At 40.5% G+C, this 17,291-nt stretch overlaps 1 protein-coding gene across 20 annotated transcripts in view; it reads left to right on the top strand.

Annotated features, from left to right (window-relative positions):
- Positions 1-2,547: 2,547 nt before the first annotated feature.
- LOC122557768 (ribosome-binding protein 1-like) overlaps positions 2,548-17,291 on the top strand; it is a 62,295-nt gene continuing 47,551 nt past the window's right edge. For all 20 annotated transcript variants that reach the window (XM_043705768.1, XM_043705752.1, XM_043705765.1 and 17 more), the window contains exons 1-4: positions 2,548-2,882; positions 4,667-5,023; positions 8,068-8,169; positions 10,336-10,431. In XM_043705768.1, coding sequence (XP_043561703.1) covers positions 2,549-2,882; positions 4,667-5,023; positions 8,068-8,169; positions 10,336-10,431 — 889 coding nt within the window. In that variant the 5' untranslated portion in view covers position 2,548. The remainder of the gene's footprint in view (positions 2,883-4,666; positions 5,024-8,067; positions 8,170-10,335; positions 10,432-17,291) is intronic.

Raw genomic sequence — 17,291 nt, 5'->3', positions numbered from 1 at the left:
TAGATGGTAATATTTAAATAGGCTGATGGGAAAACAAGTGAGAGAGACACCTTAAAAACATGCCAAGTTAGAGGTAGATTATAGATTAGAATTTACTGCAATAAAGAACAATCCGGAAGAATTGAGGAGGACAAAGGTAACTAGAAATATGCCCTTGAATTGTACAGAGTTGCCATGTATGAAGGACACCAGACAAGTGAAAAGTAAAATTGAATAAGTTGTGTATTTCATTTTACACTTGTACAAGTTGTTTGAAACTGTCAGGAGATTCTGATCAGTTTGCCAAAAATGTATTTTATTACAAAAGGTATAAGGAATAATAGCAAAAGCAAATGTTCAGCAACATACTAACATTTATGACCACATGAATTCCTCAAGGTCTTAAAAGTGTGTTATAAAATTATATTTCCCAAAAGAGATAAAATCAAAGATCATGCGACTATATGCTGATCTCTATGCACTTGGATCACCAAATAAGGGAACTCATATGGAAGTAATTTCTTCTGTTAGTACATATTTTAAAGAGTTTCTATCACCTTCTGCTCTTTGATCACAACTTGCCTGTCCAATGCCTCGTTGTTAATTTGTGCACCTGGGACAGTAACACCTTCAATGTGAGTTTCCTGGCCTTGCACCCAATTGGAGCCTGGTTAACTGGCACTTACATAAAAACGGTAATACAACCAAGTGGTGCCTACCTGTTTGGAATGAATATGCTTTCTCTATATAGAAATTTGCATTCATGGGTTGCTATTCTGGCTGCAAAGTTGAGAATCCTTTACTTATAATTTGGAAAAAGTAACAGCAAAATGATAAATGGTGTAGTCAGATCCAGTGCCAGGAAAGGAACATTAGTTTCTGAATCAGGAGGATTAGGTCCCAAAACAAATGGTTCAGGTCCAGCAGTGGAAGAGGGATAGCACTGACTCTGTCAGCAGTAAGGGGTGGTTCCAGGATGGCCAGGTAGGAGTCAAATCTGGTGATGAGGCCTGGGTGACTGGCCCAGAGTGGTCTTGGAGGAGGGGTGGTGTGGGTGGTGTTTGTTGGGTCTAGTGGTGTACGAAGTGGGGCTCACATCACAGAGGCAAAGGAGCTGTCTGATTTGAGGAAATATGGTGTCAGACAGAGGTACAGTTAGGAATATTTGAGATAAATTAGTGGCCTGATAATACGCACTCAGTCTAACATTTCCTCAGTAACTATTTACTTGACCTCAGTACAACTTTCCAAATTCTCTGATTTAAAAGGATAATATCAGAAGGTTCCAAGTGTAGAGGGATTGGCCATTGGGATCCTTAATTTTTTAAATAATTTCTTTTGGAATCTGCTACCATGGGGATTCTGCAGGGTTCCCCTATACAACTTTCATCAATGCTGCAAAACTGATTATCTGGATATCTATAAGACCATAAGACATAGGAACAGAAGTGGGCTATTCATCCCATCATGTCTGTTCCACCATTCAATGACATCATGGCTCATCTGATAATTCTCAACTCCATATTTCTGTCTTAATCCATAAGCATTGATTTCCTCACTGATTAATAATCTGTGTCTCAGCCTTGAATATGCTCAATGACCCAATTCTGACAGCTCTCTACAATAAAGAATTCCACACTTTAACAGAAAAAATGTCCTCCTCATCTGCCTTACAAGAAAACCCCTTACTCTGAGGTTACGTCTTCTTTTCATAGACTCTCTGACTATGGTATGCAATTCGATTAGATTATTTACAGTGTGGAAACAGGCCCTTCAGCCCAACAAGTCCAGACCGACCCTCCCACCCCCCCTACATCTAACACTATGGGCAATTTAGCATGGCCCATTCACCTAACCTGCACATTTTTGGACTGTGGGAGGAAACCCACACAGACAATATGCAAACTCCACAAAAGACAGTTGCCTGAGGCAGGAACTGAACCCAGGTCTCTGGCACTGTGAGGCAGCAGTGCTAACCACTGTACCACCATGCCGCTGAATCTCTCAGCATCTCCTCTATTAAGCTCCTATAAGAATTTGATATGTTTCAATACAGTCTCCTTTCATTTTTTGAAACTGTAATGAGTACAGTCCAAACCTGCTCAACATTTCCTCATAGGAAAATCCCTCCACACCAGCGCATCAACCTAGTGAACTTTCTGTAGGCTCCCTCCTATGCCAGTATACATTCCCTTAGATTAGGGGAGCAGGAATGTTTGTGGCATTTCATGCATCTTGTATAGATTTAGCAAGACCACCCTTACAGATTAAAATTTTGCCAATGACCCAGCCTTGACAGCCCTCTGCAGGAGAGAATTCCTCAGATTCACTGCCCTCAGAAAACCTGGACCAATGAAGTTGCAGCACCCTTGTGGTCTGCTCTGGCCTCAGAGTATCTTGCTGAAAAAGCTTTAGAATCTCCACAACAATTGCTTTAAATTCAACATGGCAGAACTATGTAAATTGTTCTGTTAAACTTTAAAGAAATGCACAAATGTCTTTTATTATGACACTGTTGTGGTATATATGAGATGATTCCATAATATTTTTCTCTTCCTTTAAAGATGCAATGGATCTGGAGATGTTTCAAAGTCCACTGCAAGTATTATTAAATGAAAATGTTCACTTGAAATGCAAGGTGACCGGCTATACTAGTGGCCCTATTGACCTAAAAAGGGTAGGAGTTCAGTGGAAGCTTGATGGAGAAACAGAGGTGTATTCTTTTTCGGGAGGTCAACGTAATGTAAAGCGACTTGGAGCAGTAATTAATGATAGCAATTTACTGAAGGGAGATGCCTCACTTTTCCTTCCGCGAGTACAGATTGCAGATGAAGGAAGATACACTTGCATTGTGTTCCTAACACCCGAGAGTGCAGAACAGACATCAGAAATGAAAGTATCAGGTAAGGATCACAAAAACATATCTGTTTTCCTCCTGCGTTAAGTTATTTAAGGGAATGTGTCAGTCAACACATAATGATGACTTCCTCAACATAAATCCTGCTCTTCATCGAAACTTTGTTGTTCTGTTTTATCCACCAAAATAACATATCTGCTGAAATTATTCTTGTGAAGTGACATGGCATTGCAGTGATCATGCCATACTTGGCTCTCCACTACTGACTCCCATTGAACATGGGGAGTTGTGGCAGGGTCACAAAACCGACATATGTTCAGTTGTGCCTATGTCACTCTGGAAGTATCTCAGGTGCCCTTATTCATCGTAAGGTTGCATGTTGACTTAGTTAGAGATCTGTGTTTAGGGGTTTGATATCTTTGTTCTCTAGAAACAATAATGCATTATTCTTGAACTTCTTTTATAATACATACTTTTTGAAAAGGATCTCACATATATTTTTGATCAAACTTGACCCATATATAACAGATAGACAGTTATAGCACAGAATGAGGTCGTTTGGCCCATCACATCCATGTCAGTCAACTACTTGGAGCATTCAGTGACACCGAGACCAGATCCATCCTTTGCAACACCAGGGACAGGTAGAACCTCAGTATGCAGTGAAACTTAGTGGTTGAATATTATGAGTTGAGGCACACCTTGATGTAGCCAGACACAAGGTGGCCATCGGGATGAGGGTGACTTTAGGTACGGTCATCCCCCATATACCACATTTTCCAGAGTTTTGTACATGGTGTCCCTGTGGACACTCCATCTTTGAGTTCCAGAGCAAGTAGAAGATGGCTCAGATGATCAAGGAGGCACAGACTCTGGGAATGGGCCACTGCCTTATTTTTATTTTAAAAATACTTTATTCATTAAAAATATCTTTATACATACATAATCACAAATGCAGTTCAGTTGTGTACGGTAGCATAACATGGAAACAAACAAGCATTAGAGTTTCACTCTGTCTAAATAAACCAGAGGCATCTCTTACTTGAACAGACAATACTTAATTGCATTTGAGGTATCAGGAGAGTCTGATAACTGAATGGACTCCCATTTAATAACTGCAGGAACATCTTAGACAAGTGGTCTTTCCTCACTGTGCTTTGGCGGCAGCTGCCCTAGGCTTTAGTGCATCCCTCAGCAAGGTCCTTGACCTTGGAATGTGGCAGTCCACAACACTCGGTCAAAGTCGGACCATTGCCTGTCAGAGTGCCCTCACCTCTTCCATTCCTCTAAGTGATTGCTAACTGACTGTCACAGGGTCCTCACCTTGCCTATACCTCTCTATGATGCTAACTGCCTATCTGCCCCTCTCCAGAAAATTATGCTTCTCCCAATAGCATTCAGTATACTTGCTTCCCTTTTCCCACCTTATGCACTGGCTGCTGGATGGGGTCAGGAATCAGAATTGATCAACAATGGAAATTCTCAAATGAGATTATGACTTTGTGTGTTTTTGTTCTGGTCTAATTTCAAAATACATGCCAGATAAAAAATACAGAACAGGAAAATTTGGGACTCCGATCCCTAAATTTCTTTTCAAACCCATTTGTTTGTTGAAATTTTCAATAATTTATTGACATCACAAAGGTTAATTGTATTCAGATTTGAAAAGATCTGTTTTGTGACATAAAAGAACAAAAAGATGATATTTGATCAAATCGTAATTTTCTCGGTTTTTAATAACTTATCCATACATTTTTACCAGCATCTTATTTTACTGTTATTGGCCTATGCAAGCCAACATATAATGAAATTTGTTTTCTTGCCACACAGCTCGGCCAAGTGTTAGCTTATCCACACGATCTCTTACCATTTTGAGTGGTTTAGAGAGCTCTGTGAGATGTGACGTGACTGGATTTTATCCTCAACAATTGAAGATCAGCTGGATCAAAGTAACAAAGTGGGGAACAGAAAATGTTTCATTACAAAGATACACAAAGCAGTTTGGGACAAGTAGTGATAAAACATTTTATGTATCCAGTCAACTGAACATTAAACCAACAATGAAAGATGATGGTGACAAGTATAGATGTGTAGTGGTGCATTCAACGCTTCCTGATGGACTCACAGTGGAATGTGTACTCACTGTACGAGATGAGCTCTACATCGGGAGAAACAGAACTGTGAATGGTGAGTCGAAGGAAGGAAAAGAAAAGAGTGATTCAGAGAAGTGAAGGGGATAAGAAGATGGTTACACATCAGGGAAAGCAACATTTTGGAATGGGAAAAAGAAAGTGGCTGGTATTGCACGAATGCCTCAATATTAATAACAAATTCAAAATGCTACACAATCAGGGGGAGGTGATGGCCTATCAATAAAAAATATCAGAATCTACTGATGTCGTTGAAACCATGGAGTGCCACAGTGGCTCAGCTGCTGCCTCACAGTGCCCAGGACCCTGGTTTGAATCCATCTTCAGATGACTGTGTGTGGAGTTTGCACATTCTCCCTGTCTTGACATGGGTTTTCTCTGGGTGCTCTGGTTTCCTCCCACAGTCCAAAAATGTGCAGGTTAGGTGAATTGGCCATGCTAAATTGCCCGTAGTGTTAGGTGCAGGGGTAAATGTGGGGGAGTGGGTCTGGGTGGGTGTGCTTCGGCGGGTCGGTTGGGCCGAAGGGCCTGTTTCCACACTGTAAGTAATCTAATCTAAAAACCTATGCAGACACAGGGAGAATGTGCAAACTCTACACAGACAGTCACCTGAGGCTAGAATCGAACCTGGGACCCTGGTGCTGTGAGGCAGCAGTGCTAAGCACTGAGCGACCTTGCTGCCGATGTTTGAAAATATCTCTTTGAGATTGTTGCAGTGAATGTGACATAGGTACACCTGTAGGTGCTGTCAGAGAGAAAGGTCTAAAATTTGGACTTAAAAGCAGTGAAGGAACAGTAACATATTTCCAAATCGGATTATGTGTGGCTTTGGCAGGGCAGTTGCTGGTGGTGGCATTCCCATGTCCTTGCTGCCCTTATTCTTATAGTTGGTAAATGTTGTGGGTTTAGAAAATGTAATCATAGAAAGCTTGGTATATTGCTGCTATGTGTTCATGAATGTCCTTTAGGGATGAAAACTGTCACTCTTACCCGGTCTGGTCTCTGAGTGACTCCAGACGCACAGCAATGTGATTGACTCTCAAATGCCCTCTGGGAAATTAGTGTGAACCATAAATACTAGCCTAGCCAGCACCCACATTCAATAAATGAAGTTAAGGGAATGATATACACTGCTTCCACTGTACATTGTTGATGGAGAGAATGAATGTTAAGGATCATGGATGGGTTGCTAATTAACCGGGCTGCTTTGTTCTGGATGGTGTCAGGTTTCTCATGTGTGGCTGAAGCTGCATTCATCCAGACAAGTGGAGAGGATTCCATCACACTCCTGAGATGTCACTTACTTGATGGTGTATAAGGTTTGGGAATTCAGGAAGACACCATAATTCCCAGCTTCTGACCTGCTCTTGTAGCCACAGTGTTTATATGACTAGTCCAGTTGAGTGTCTGGTCAATAGTAATCCTCAGGAATCTGGCTAGTGATAATCTTTGTTAATCATTTTACACAAAAGTTTGCACACAATTATGAGATTGATGGGTCTAACAGTTATGTTTTATTGATTTTCCACCTGCTCGGGTACCATATTACAGTATGCAGCTTCAAATGTCTGGTTGCTGTCCTAATTTTACAAATTTCTCCAAAATGATTATAATTTTCTCATAAATTGTTTCCCATATCTCTCAAAGCAGACTGAGCTAAAAATCCTCAAGTTTTTAAAACATTTTTGAAGCATTGTTTTTATTTCACGATTACCCTTTCACACATAGTAATAAAAGATCTTTGACCATAAGGTATAGGAGCAGAGTTCGACCATTTAGTCGATTGAGACTACTCCACCATTTAATCATAGTGAATGTGTTTCTCAGTCCCATTCTCCTGCCTTCTCCCTGTAAACCCTTGACCCCCTTACAGATCAAGAACTGATTTATGTCTCTTAAAGAGACATGACTTGGTTTCGACAGTCTAATGCTGCAACAATTTCCACAGATTCTCCCTCAGCTTAGTATTAAAGAGACATCCATCTCTGAGGCTGTGCCCTCAGATCTTAGTCTCTCCTTCAAGTGAAAATGTCTTCTCCATGTCCACTCTATCCAGGCCTCTCAGTATTCTTCAATTTTCAGTCAAATTCTCCTCATCATTCTAAATTCTCCTCATCCTTCCGAGTACAGACCAGAATCCTCAAATGCTCCTTATATAACAAGCCTTTCATGTCTGGGCTCATTCCTGTACATTTCCTCTGACCCTTAGATACAGGGCTCAAAACTGTTCACAATATTTCAAGTGCAGTCTGACCAGAGCCAAATACAGTTTCAGCAGTACATACTCTGCTCTTGTATTCGAGCCCTCTTAAAATGAATGCTCACATTGCATTTGCCTTCCTAATTGCCAACTAAACCTCTTAAGAGAATTTTGAACTGTGACTCCCAAGGCACCTAGTGCTTCAGATTTCCAAAGCCTTTCCTCATACCCCACACCTCTATTCTTCATACCAAAGTGCAGAACCTCACACCTTCCCACATTGTATTCCATCTGGCACTTATTTTTTCAATCTCCTAGCATGTCCAAATACTTCTGCAACATCAAGTCCTTCTGCTTCCTCAACACTACCTGTACCTTCACCTATCTTTGTTTCTTCTGCAAGCTAAACAGCAATGCCCTCAGTTCTTTCATCCAGATTGTTAATATATAATGTGAATATTGTGGCCCCAACACGGACTCCTGTGGAACTCCACATTCACTTGCTGCCATTCTGAAAAAGACTCCTTTTACCCATTCTCTGCCTCCTGCCAAGTCAGCCAATCCTCCACTCACACCAGTAACTTGCCGCTAACACCATGGACTCTTATTTAGCAACCTCCTGTGCAGCACCCTTTGTTGAAATATGCTCTAGTCTTCCCTTCTGAATACCTGAAGGACATAATCATTTCTAGTATTTACATTTCATGTCTCCTTTTTATGATACCAATTGTTCACATTCTCGGCTTTACTGTTCTGAGGACCTAAGTATTAACATGAAAGCAGCCTGAGCACTTTGTTAAATATCATGGATCATTATCAGTTTTCCTGAAGTTTTGAATGTATTTAAGTAGCTATTTGTTCTTATATTTTTAAATTTTCAGAGCTTCGTGATCGTTCAGTCCTCGGTTTGGCTATAATTTGTAGTATGGTATTAGTATGTGGACTTGTCATTGGAATTTACATTTGGAGAAAACGGTCAAAAGGTAAGAAATTGCTTAAACTTACAAATAAATGAAATACTCTGTTCATAATTTGTTTTCTCTTGTTCAGTTTTGGTCAATGGAAGTTGCTAGCAAGGCCATCACTTATAGTCCATCTCTTGTTGCCCATGAAATAGTGCTGGTGGACCTTTACTTTGAAACTCTGTACTCTGCCTGATGAAGGTACTTCCACATTGCTCTTGGTTATAGTGCTAGAGAATTTTGAAACAATGATGATGAAGCAATGTGATCCATGTTTGAATCATGGGCCTGAACCTCTGAGCACTGACATGGTTGAGTGGATTACTGCTGTGCTTGGAAACTCCCCAACATAATGCTGCTGCACATTGCTTTTGGAATGTTCCAATCCCAATTTTCACTGAAATGCATAGAAGACAGCATTCCTTTGGTATCTCTGTCAGAGAGGAGTAGAGAGAGCATAGGACAAGCCCAGTTTATGCATGAAGCATCACATGGCAACTTTATACATAGAAGGTTTTATTGTCATTGAATGAGTGAGTGAATAAATAAGTGGGTAAATGGTTGACTGAGTGAGTGAATGAATGAGTAAGTGGATGGTTAGTTGGGTGACATTGATAGTGTGAGTAAGTGGGTAGGTGGGTGAATGGGTACTCAGGTTGTGAGGTAGCCAGAGCTGGGGCAAATTGGAGGCATTTTTGAACATATGGGGATGTGTTGGGGATACAGTTGGCTGGTTGGAGGTAATCTGGTCATATTGGGAGGGTGTTGTGCCAGGTTGTGAGATTGTAAACACAGAATTTTCCATGACGTTATTGCTTAACCAACATCACTTCACAAACACATTTTGGGCACCCTATTGTATTAATGTTTGTGGGCGTTTACGTAATGAAATTAAATGCCATTTTCCAACATGACTAATAAGGCCACACTTTGAAATACTGCACTGCTGTTAAAGCATCTTTAGATATCCTGAGGTTGTTATAGAAAAGCAATGATTTGGAATCACTGGTGTTGGACTGGGGGTGTGCAAAGTTAAAAATCACACTACACCAAGTTATAGTCCAGCGGGTTTATTTGGAAGCACTAGCTTTTGGAGCACTCCTCCCAACCACCTGATCAAGGAGCAGTGCTCCAAAAGCTAGTGCTTCCAAATAAACCTGTACTATAACCTGGTGCTGTGTGATTTTTAACTTCATAGAAAAGCAAATCATTGTTTCTTCCTAACTTATCTTTGTATTAATAATTAACATGAAGATAATATTCTTTGAGATAATGACTTCACCAGAACTCTACATTATTGAGTAATTCCAATAATATGATTAAAATGCCAATGAGTTTTCTGATAAGTGTGATGTAAAAGTATCATCTCTTATTGTTTTGATGAAATCCACCAAGATTAATGTTTGTTCCCGCAAATCCAGTAGTGATGCTGCAATAGAAGGAAAGCAGGAAGTGGGCCATTGTGATGAAAATAGCAGACCAGATTTGGTGAATAATAGTCCATAGATCATCAGGTCCTCTCATGGCATGGGTGATGTAAACATTCTTGTAGTCAGTCACTCACATGATAATGTGGTCAAGTAGGTGCCAATGTCTAGAACAGGAGTGTTGCCATGATGCCTTGTTGGAAGACTTGAGTCGGAAAAGCTTGCAATCTTTACAAATGAGATATCTTTCCTTTGTTTGAATTCAGTATCAAACCCAGACAGCACATAAGATAGCAGTGTCAGAGAAAAAGATGCACAAATAAGCCATTGCTAGGAAAGTGCTCAGAAAAGAAAAAATCTAATGGAAGAAACAGATGATAGAGGTAATAAATGTGTTGAAATGTTTTTGTACTATTTAAAATGGAAATAAAAGAATTGTTTGTCACTCAGGCATTGAATCCATGAAATATGACTTCAGATATTCATGGAAGTATTAACAGTGTCATTTAGAAATCTTTTCTGACCACTCTGGAAAAGTCCCTTAAAGTCATGGTTTCAGAGAGTTTGGAGTTACCTAAGCTTAGGAGTTACACAGAGTGAGTTGGACAATTAATAACCAACTCTAACTTGTAGATCACAATTTAATTACTCCTTGACTTACCACTGAACACCTAACTACCTCCCAGCTATGACCGTTGAGCTCAACTAAATACATACTACATGTTTACAATGTTTCTTATGTATTTTTGTGCTTATGTAGAAGGAAAGTACGCCCTCTCAAATGCTGAAGCCGGTATTAACAATCAAGGTGAACCTTCTGATGAGCTTCAAAACCTGCTTGAGGAAAAAAATGAAGGTTTGGACTTGCTTATGTTATACATTACTCATGGAAAGTTAGACAATTAACAACCTACCCTAACGTGTGGGTAACTATTTAATTATCCCCTTGTCTTATCACTGAACACCTAACTACCTCCCAGCTGTGATCTTCAATTTTTGGTTGTTCAATGAACCATAGAATTTATTATTAAACTGTCTTCTTGGTGTTCAATTATTGTTCAAACTTTGAGCAATTACATTGTTCAATTACTTTGATGGAAAGATGTGTGGAATTTCTTACAATAAATTTCTGTCTTCGAGAAAATGAATACTCATCTTGCCCAAATGTGATGGCAACAGTCACAATACACCATTCCATCAAAACTATTCCATGTTTTAGTTAAGATATTTGCTCAGTTTCTTGATTACAGCTTTAACAAATGGACCTAGTACTTCTGGGGCATTTCATAAAATACACAAATGCACTTAAATGACTTCTACTGTGGACATTTCTAGTTAGGAAACTACTGTCATGAAAAGAAAGAGATCTGACAAGTCATACATTTAATACCATCAGTAACTGCACATGAGAAACCCTCCTGAGAAAGGAAAATCATGATCAATAGATAATGGAGGCAAAAAACGTGATGAAATGCATTCTGTATTATTTAACGTGGGGGATATCATTATTCATCCATTTAGGAATTGAATCTGCACATTGTGACTTCAACCATTCATGGAAGTATTAGCAGTGTCGCTAAGGGAGACTGGCCAGAAATCTTGATGGATGGATGTCCTTTAAAAGTGCAGATTGGAGTTTCAAGTGGGAATGGTATAGAAATCCTGACTTAACAGACTGAGGAAATTTCTCATGAAATTGAAAATACCAGTTGACAATTCCCTGCATCTGGATCACTTGGGACAATATATTTAAAGTTGTTGGTGTTGGAGGGATCTAATTCAACTGAGCTGAGCAGCTACACAAGAAAACTTTGAGGATTAAAACCTACTCTAAGTCCTGGGTTATGTGTAAAACTGAACTTCCGACTGACAAGTGGCCTCATCCCTTTTCTGGAGCCACACCACAAACAACCCCACCCCTCCACTGAGCCAAGAAACACTTGATCATGATCTGGATTCCAACCCTGACTGCTCCAAACAGCACACTCCACCTCCCAGGACTCAGTACTTTTCCACAACAAATCAACAAAGCAACCTCTCCCTCAACCATTGGATCCGACATGTTTGCTATCCTAGGACCGTTAACAAATTTTTCCTTGATGGAAGGATCAACAAACAGGGGTCAAATTTAAGCTCAGCAGCAGCATGTTTAGAGGGGATGTGAAGACATTTGTTTTTTTCACTAGAGGTGGTGGGAATATGGACCTCACTGCCTGGAAGGGAGGAGGAGGCAGAAAGGTGAAAGTGAGGACTGCAGATGCTGAAAATTAGAGTCAAGATTAGAGTGGTCTGGAAGTGCACAGCAGGTCAGGCAGCATCTGAGCAGCAGAAAAATCAATGTTCTGGGCAAAATCCCTTCATCAGGAATGTGGCTAGAAGCCTTGCGGGTGGAGAGATAAATAGGAGGGGATGGCGCTGGGGAGAAGTTAGCTGGGATTGCAATAGGTGGATGGAGGAAGGGGTAAAGGTGATAGGTTGGAGAGGAGAGTGGAGTGGAATGGAGAGGAGGTGGGAAGGAAGGTTGACAGGTGGGACAGGTCATGAGGATGGAGCTGAGCTGAAAGTTTGGAACTGGGGTAAGATGGGGGGGAGGGGAAGTGAGGAAACTGATGAAGTCCACATTGATGTCCAGGGGTTGAAAGGTTCCGAGGGAGAAGATGAGGCGTTCTTCCTCATCGGGTGGAGGCTGGTACAATTACAACATTTAAAAGGCATCTGGATGGGTGAATGAATTAGTCAAATGCTGGCAAATGGGACTAAATTTATTTAGGATATCTGATTGGCATGGAACATTGGATCTGAAAGGTCTGTTTCCGTGCTGTACATCTCTATGACTTTATAACTCAATGACTCTATGTGGGCAAGGTATCATTCCTGGAATCTCAAATTCGAGAACTGATGGCATTTCCATCTAAAAATTCCACTAATCTGTCCTTGCAGGAAATATGTAATTGATTCAATGGTTTGACCATATTAAGATATTTTGCAAATGCATTGCAGGGCTATTTGAATCACAAAGTTATCAAATAGTTTAAAGAATAGTTAAATCATGTTGACTGAGGTTAATGTATGGCATCAAATGACTAATGGGATGCTACATACACAGTGAGTAGCAGCTCTGCAATGTTAGAGAGAACATTAATGCAGCACAAATCTGAAAAGTAGTATGATTTGCACTGAGCTCACACAAATATGTTTGTAATTCATTATTACGTGATCACTGCATTGTCACTGCAAACACTACTCCTTTATGTTATTGGCTTTACATTATCTAGCTTGTATCTTTTTGATGATGTAGAGTCACAGGAAGTCACTGAAAGTTAACAAAGAATTGCTTGGGACACAAAAACGATACAGAGAATAACTTGATAGAGAAACATTAATTGCTGTGATTTAAAGTGTGACCAATTAAGAAGTAATTCTCTGAGTATAATACCTGATCTAATGCAAACTTCTGATAATGGAATTAGGTTCAAGGTCTGGTAAATTGGTATTGACCTGACAGTATGTTTCATCCTTGTCTGTGCATCACTGGTGCACTGTACATGTTTGCTACCAGCTGTAATATTTGATTTCAGTGCACTGCCAGTGATATCCATGTTGTTCAGGACCTGCATTGGCAGGTCCTTATATTGTGAGAGGCTACAGTTACTTAAAGCAGCTCCTATAGTGGCCTTACATTGTTCCTGCAAAAACTAGTGCAATCAAGTGCAAACTAAACTTATTCTCAGACACTTCTAACAACAATTAAAATGTGTGAGGTAAATCTGCTAAGGTTTTTATGAAGCACTGAAGTAGAGATTGAGGTGGTGAAGTTAAAAAGGCCAGGTGTGCTGTGTTCTGTGGGGTGTATGTAGTATTCTCACATGCATTTAAAAGCTGATGGAAACAGAGCAGGTGAATGTCATAATGTTGTTCCAAGACCATGACTACTGTTCAGGAAGAACTTCAACAATCCCACTCACTTTATCAATGTGACTGTATTCACCTCCAAAGGAGATTTCCTGCCAAGTACACCATTAACCACATTCTCTGTATTGCTACCAACTAGCTACCAACAATCAGTGTTGAAATTTCAACTTATCTGCTGAACCCATTCATCACACAGTGAACTGTGTATCAAAACTTGCAGCCACAACCCACAGACCTCAAACACTGGCAGCATTCTGACCATGCAGAGTTTAACTGTTTGTGCACTTTTCAAAAATCTTTCACCATTTGATATGATTCCCAAAAGTACAGAGATTTACGAGAGCTGTGGTCAGCTTTGAAAGATGAAAGTCCTTGGTCTAAAAAGCATGCCTGATCTCAGTTGAAAATATGTACAATTTCTACCTAAATTGTGGTCAGTTTCCTGATGGCAAAAGCCATCCTCATGGTAGTGACAGCATCAGCACTCAGGGGAACCTCAGCCCACCAAGGTCACTGAGGTTAAATGGAGGACTGCTTGGTCTCCATGTGAAATGACTGCTTCAGCCATCAGCAACGCTGGGTCCTATATTTCACAAAAGCAGGTTTACTTCCATGTTGTAACTGATGGAGGTCCTCCCTGTTTTCCCAAATATTCACCCCTAAAGACACATCAGAAAGGATCTCTCCTTTTGCTCCTTTGCACTATGGAGCAAACCATATATACATCAATCAGCAGATTCTCTGTGTCAGATTATTGTGTGTTGGTCTCCCATGCCACTTCTTGAGAAAATTTCATCTTAGAAATATTAGAACGTCATTGGTAAAAAGATACAGTTTCACAGTTGACATCATTCTGGCAAGGTAAAATTCCCAGCTTCTCAAATTCAAGAACTCATTGCATTTTTGCCTGAGAACTGAACTGATCTATCATTACACCCAATTTCATAGATGCCACAACAGCCGGGGAAGCTAACATTCTAAAATCGTCAAATTCAAGAACTGATTGCATTTCAATCTAAGAAAGCTATTCACCTGTCCCTCTAACAAACTGCACAATTTGTACAATGCTTTGAGGACTTTAACATACCCCACAAATGCATGCCTGGAGCAAAATCATTATTTTTCCATAGAGACAGTTGGACTGAGCACAAATAAGATTTGTGTGATCAATCATTATCACTGTAGTTTCTACTCCCTTATATTAATGGGGTTATACTGTCTATTTTGTATTTTTGTGATGATGTAGAATCCCTGAATGTCATTAAGCTTCAGGAAAATAACGCTGCAAATACAAACCAAATGACAGTATGTGTTTAAACCTTGACTTTGCAAAAGAGGTGTATTGTACATTTTTGCTAGCGGCAACATTACTTGATTTCAGTGTGCTATCAACGGCATGCATGTTGTTCATTGGCTGCATGTATCAGCAGGACCTTACATTACAGGGGAGGCGCTGACCGAGTACATTATTGCTGGAATGTTAATCCAGCGACCTAGGTAATATTCTGGGACTGGGTTCAAATCCCACCATGGCTGATGGTGGTATTTGAATTCAATAAAAATCTGGAATTTATTGTCCAATGATGACTGGTTCATCTGGTTCACTAATGTCCTTCAGGGAAGGAAACTGTCATCCTTACCTGGCCTGCATGTGACTCCAGACACACAGCAATGTGGTTGACTCTTAGCTGCCTCTGGGCAATTCGGGTACAGTTCTGGTCACTGCATTATAGGAAGGATGTGGAAGCTTTGGAAAGGTTTCAGAGGAGATTTACTAGGATGTTGCCTGCTACCAGCACCTTTAGTGGCCTTACATTGTCACTACACAAATTAGTGCAGTCACTTGTAAAACAAATATGTGGTTTGACACTTTCATCAATGGTTAAAAGGTCTGAGGTAGCATGCATTAAGTTTTTCACAAGGTATTGTGTTTGATATCCAGATGGAGGGATGTGCTGCCCTCTGAGTGGAGCACGTGGTATGCACACAGATGTTTTGAAGCTGATGGAAGCAGAGCAAGTGAATATTGCAATGTCATTCCAAGACCATGAATGCTGTTCAGGAAAACCTTTAACAATCTCACTCATGTTGCTGATGTGACTGAGTTTGTGTACAACAGCATTTCATCCCAATCACACCATTCACAACATCCCCATCTTCCAATACCCAACTATCAGTCCTCAAATCCAAACCTGTCTGATTAACTCCTTAATCACTCACTGAACACTGTGCCAAAACTTGCACAGACATCTTCAAGCCCTCAAACATTGGCAGCTGTTCAAGCATGCAGCATTCAAGTGTTTCTACATGTTTCAATGACTTTTTATCATTTGATATGATTGCCCAAAGTAGAGAGATTTCCCAGAGCTGTGGTCAGCTATACAAGGTGAAAGCCCTTGGTCTAGAAATCAGTGCCATTCAATACACATGAACTCAAAGGGAAATATGTAAAGTCATAGAGTCAGAGAGATGTACAGCATGGAAACAGACACTTTGGTCAACTCATCCATGCTGACCAGATATCCCAAACTAATCTAGTCCCATTGGCCAGCCCTTGGCCCATATCCCTCTAAACCCTTCCTATTCATGTATCCATCCAGATGCCTTTTAAATATTGTGATTGTACAAGTTCCACCACTTCCTCTGGCAGCTAATTCCACACACGTACCACCCTCTGCTTGAAAAAGTGCTCTTTAGATCCCTTTTATGTCTTTCCCCTCTCACCCTAAACCTATGCCCTCTAGTTCTCCCCCACCCCTGGGAAAAGACTTTGCCTCTTTAAGCTATCCCTGCCCCTCATGATTTCATAAACCTCCATAAGGTCACCCCTCAGCCTTCGACGTTCCAGGGAAAACAACCCCAGCCTCTTCAGCCTCTCCCTGTAGCTCAAATCCTCAAACCCTGGCAACATCCATGTCAAACTTTTCTGAACCCTTTCAAATTTCACAACATCCTTCTGATAGAATTGCATGTAATATTCCAAAATTGGTCGAACTAATGTCCTGTACAGCCGCAGCATGACCTCCCAACTCCCTTACTTAATACTCTGACCAATAAAGGAAAGCACACCAAGTGTCTTCTTCACTACCCTTTCTATCTGTGACTCTCCTTTCAAGGAGCAATGCACTCCAAGGTCTCTTTGTTCAGCAGCACTCCCTAGGACCTTACCATGAAGTGTATAAGTCCTGATAAGATCTGCTTTCCCAAAATGCAGCACCTCACATTTATCTAAATTAAACTCTGTCTGTCACTTCTCAGCCCCTTGGCCTTTTGTTCAAGATCCTGTTGCAATCCGAAGTAACCTTCTTCATTGTCCACGACATCTCCGATATTGGTGTCATCTGCAAACTTACTAAATATACCTCTTATGCTCACATCCCAATCATTTATATAAATGATGAAAAGTAGTGGACCCAACACCGATCCTTGTGGCACTTCACTGGTCACAGGCCTCCAGTCTGAAAAATAACCCTCCACCACCACCACCCTCTGTCTTCGTTCTTCGAGCTATTTCTGTATTCAAATGTGAGTTCTTCCTGTATTCCATGAGAGCTAACCTTGCTAACCAGTCTCCCATGGAGAAGCTTGTAGATTGCTTTACTAAAGTCCATATAGATCACATCTACCACTCTGCCCTCATCAATCTTCTTTGTTACTTTTAAAAAAAAACTTTTAAAAGTTTGTGAGACATGACTTCCCATGCACAAAGCCATGTTGATTATCCCGAATCAGTTCTTGCCTTTCGAAATACATGTAAATCCTGTCACTCAGGATTCCCTCCAACAACTTGCCCACCACTGACGT

The sequence above is a fragment of the Chiloscyllium plagiosum genome, chromosome 16 (assembly GCF_004010195.1).
Source record: "Chiloscyllium plagiosum isolate BGI_BamShark_2017 chromosome 16, ASM401019v2, whole genome shotgun sequence".
Classification (NCBI taxonomy): Eukaryota; Metazoa; Chordata; class Chondrichthyes; order Orectolobiformes; family Hemiscylliidae; genus Chiloscyllium; species Chiloscyllium plagiosum.
The sequence above is the reverse complement of the archived record's forward strand: the minus strand, read 5'-3'. Positions and strand labels throughout refer to the sequence as shown.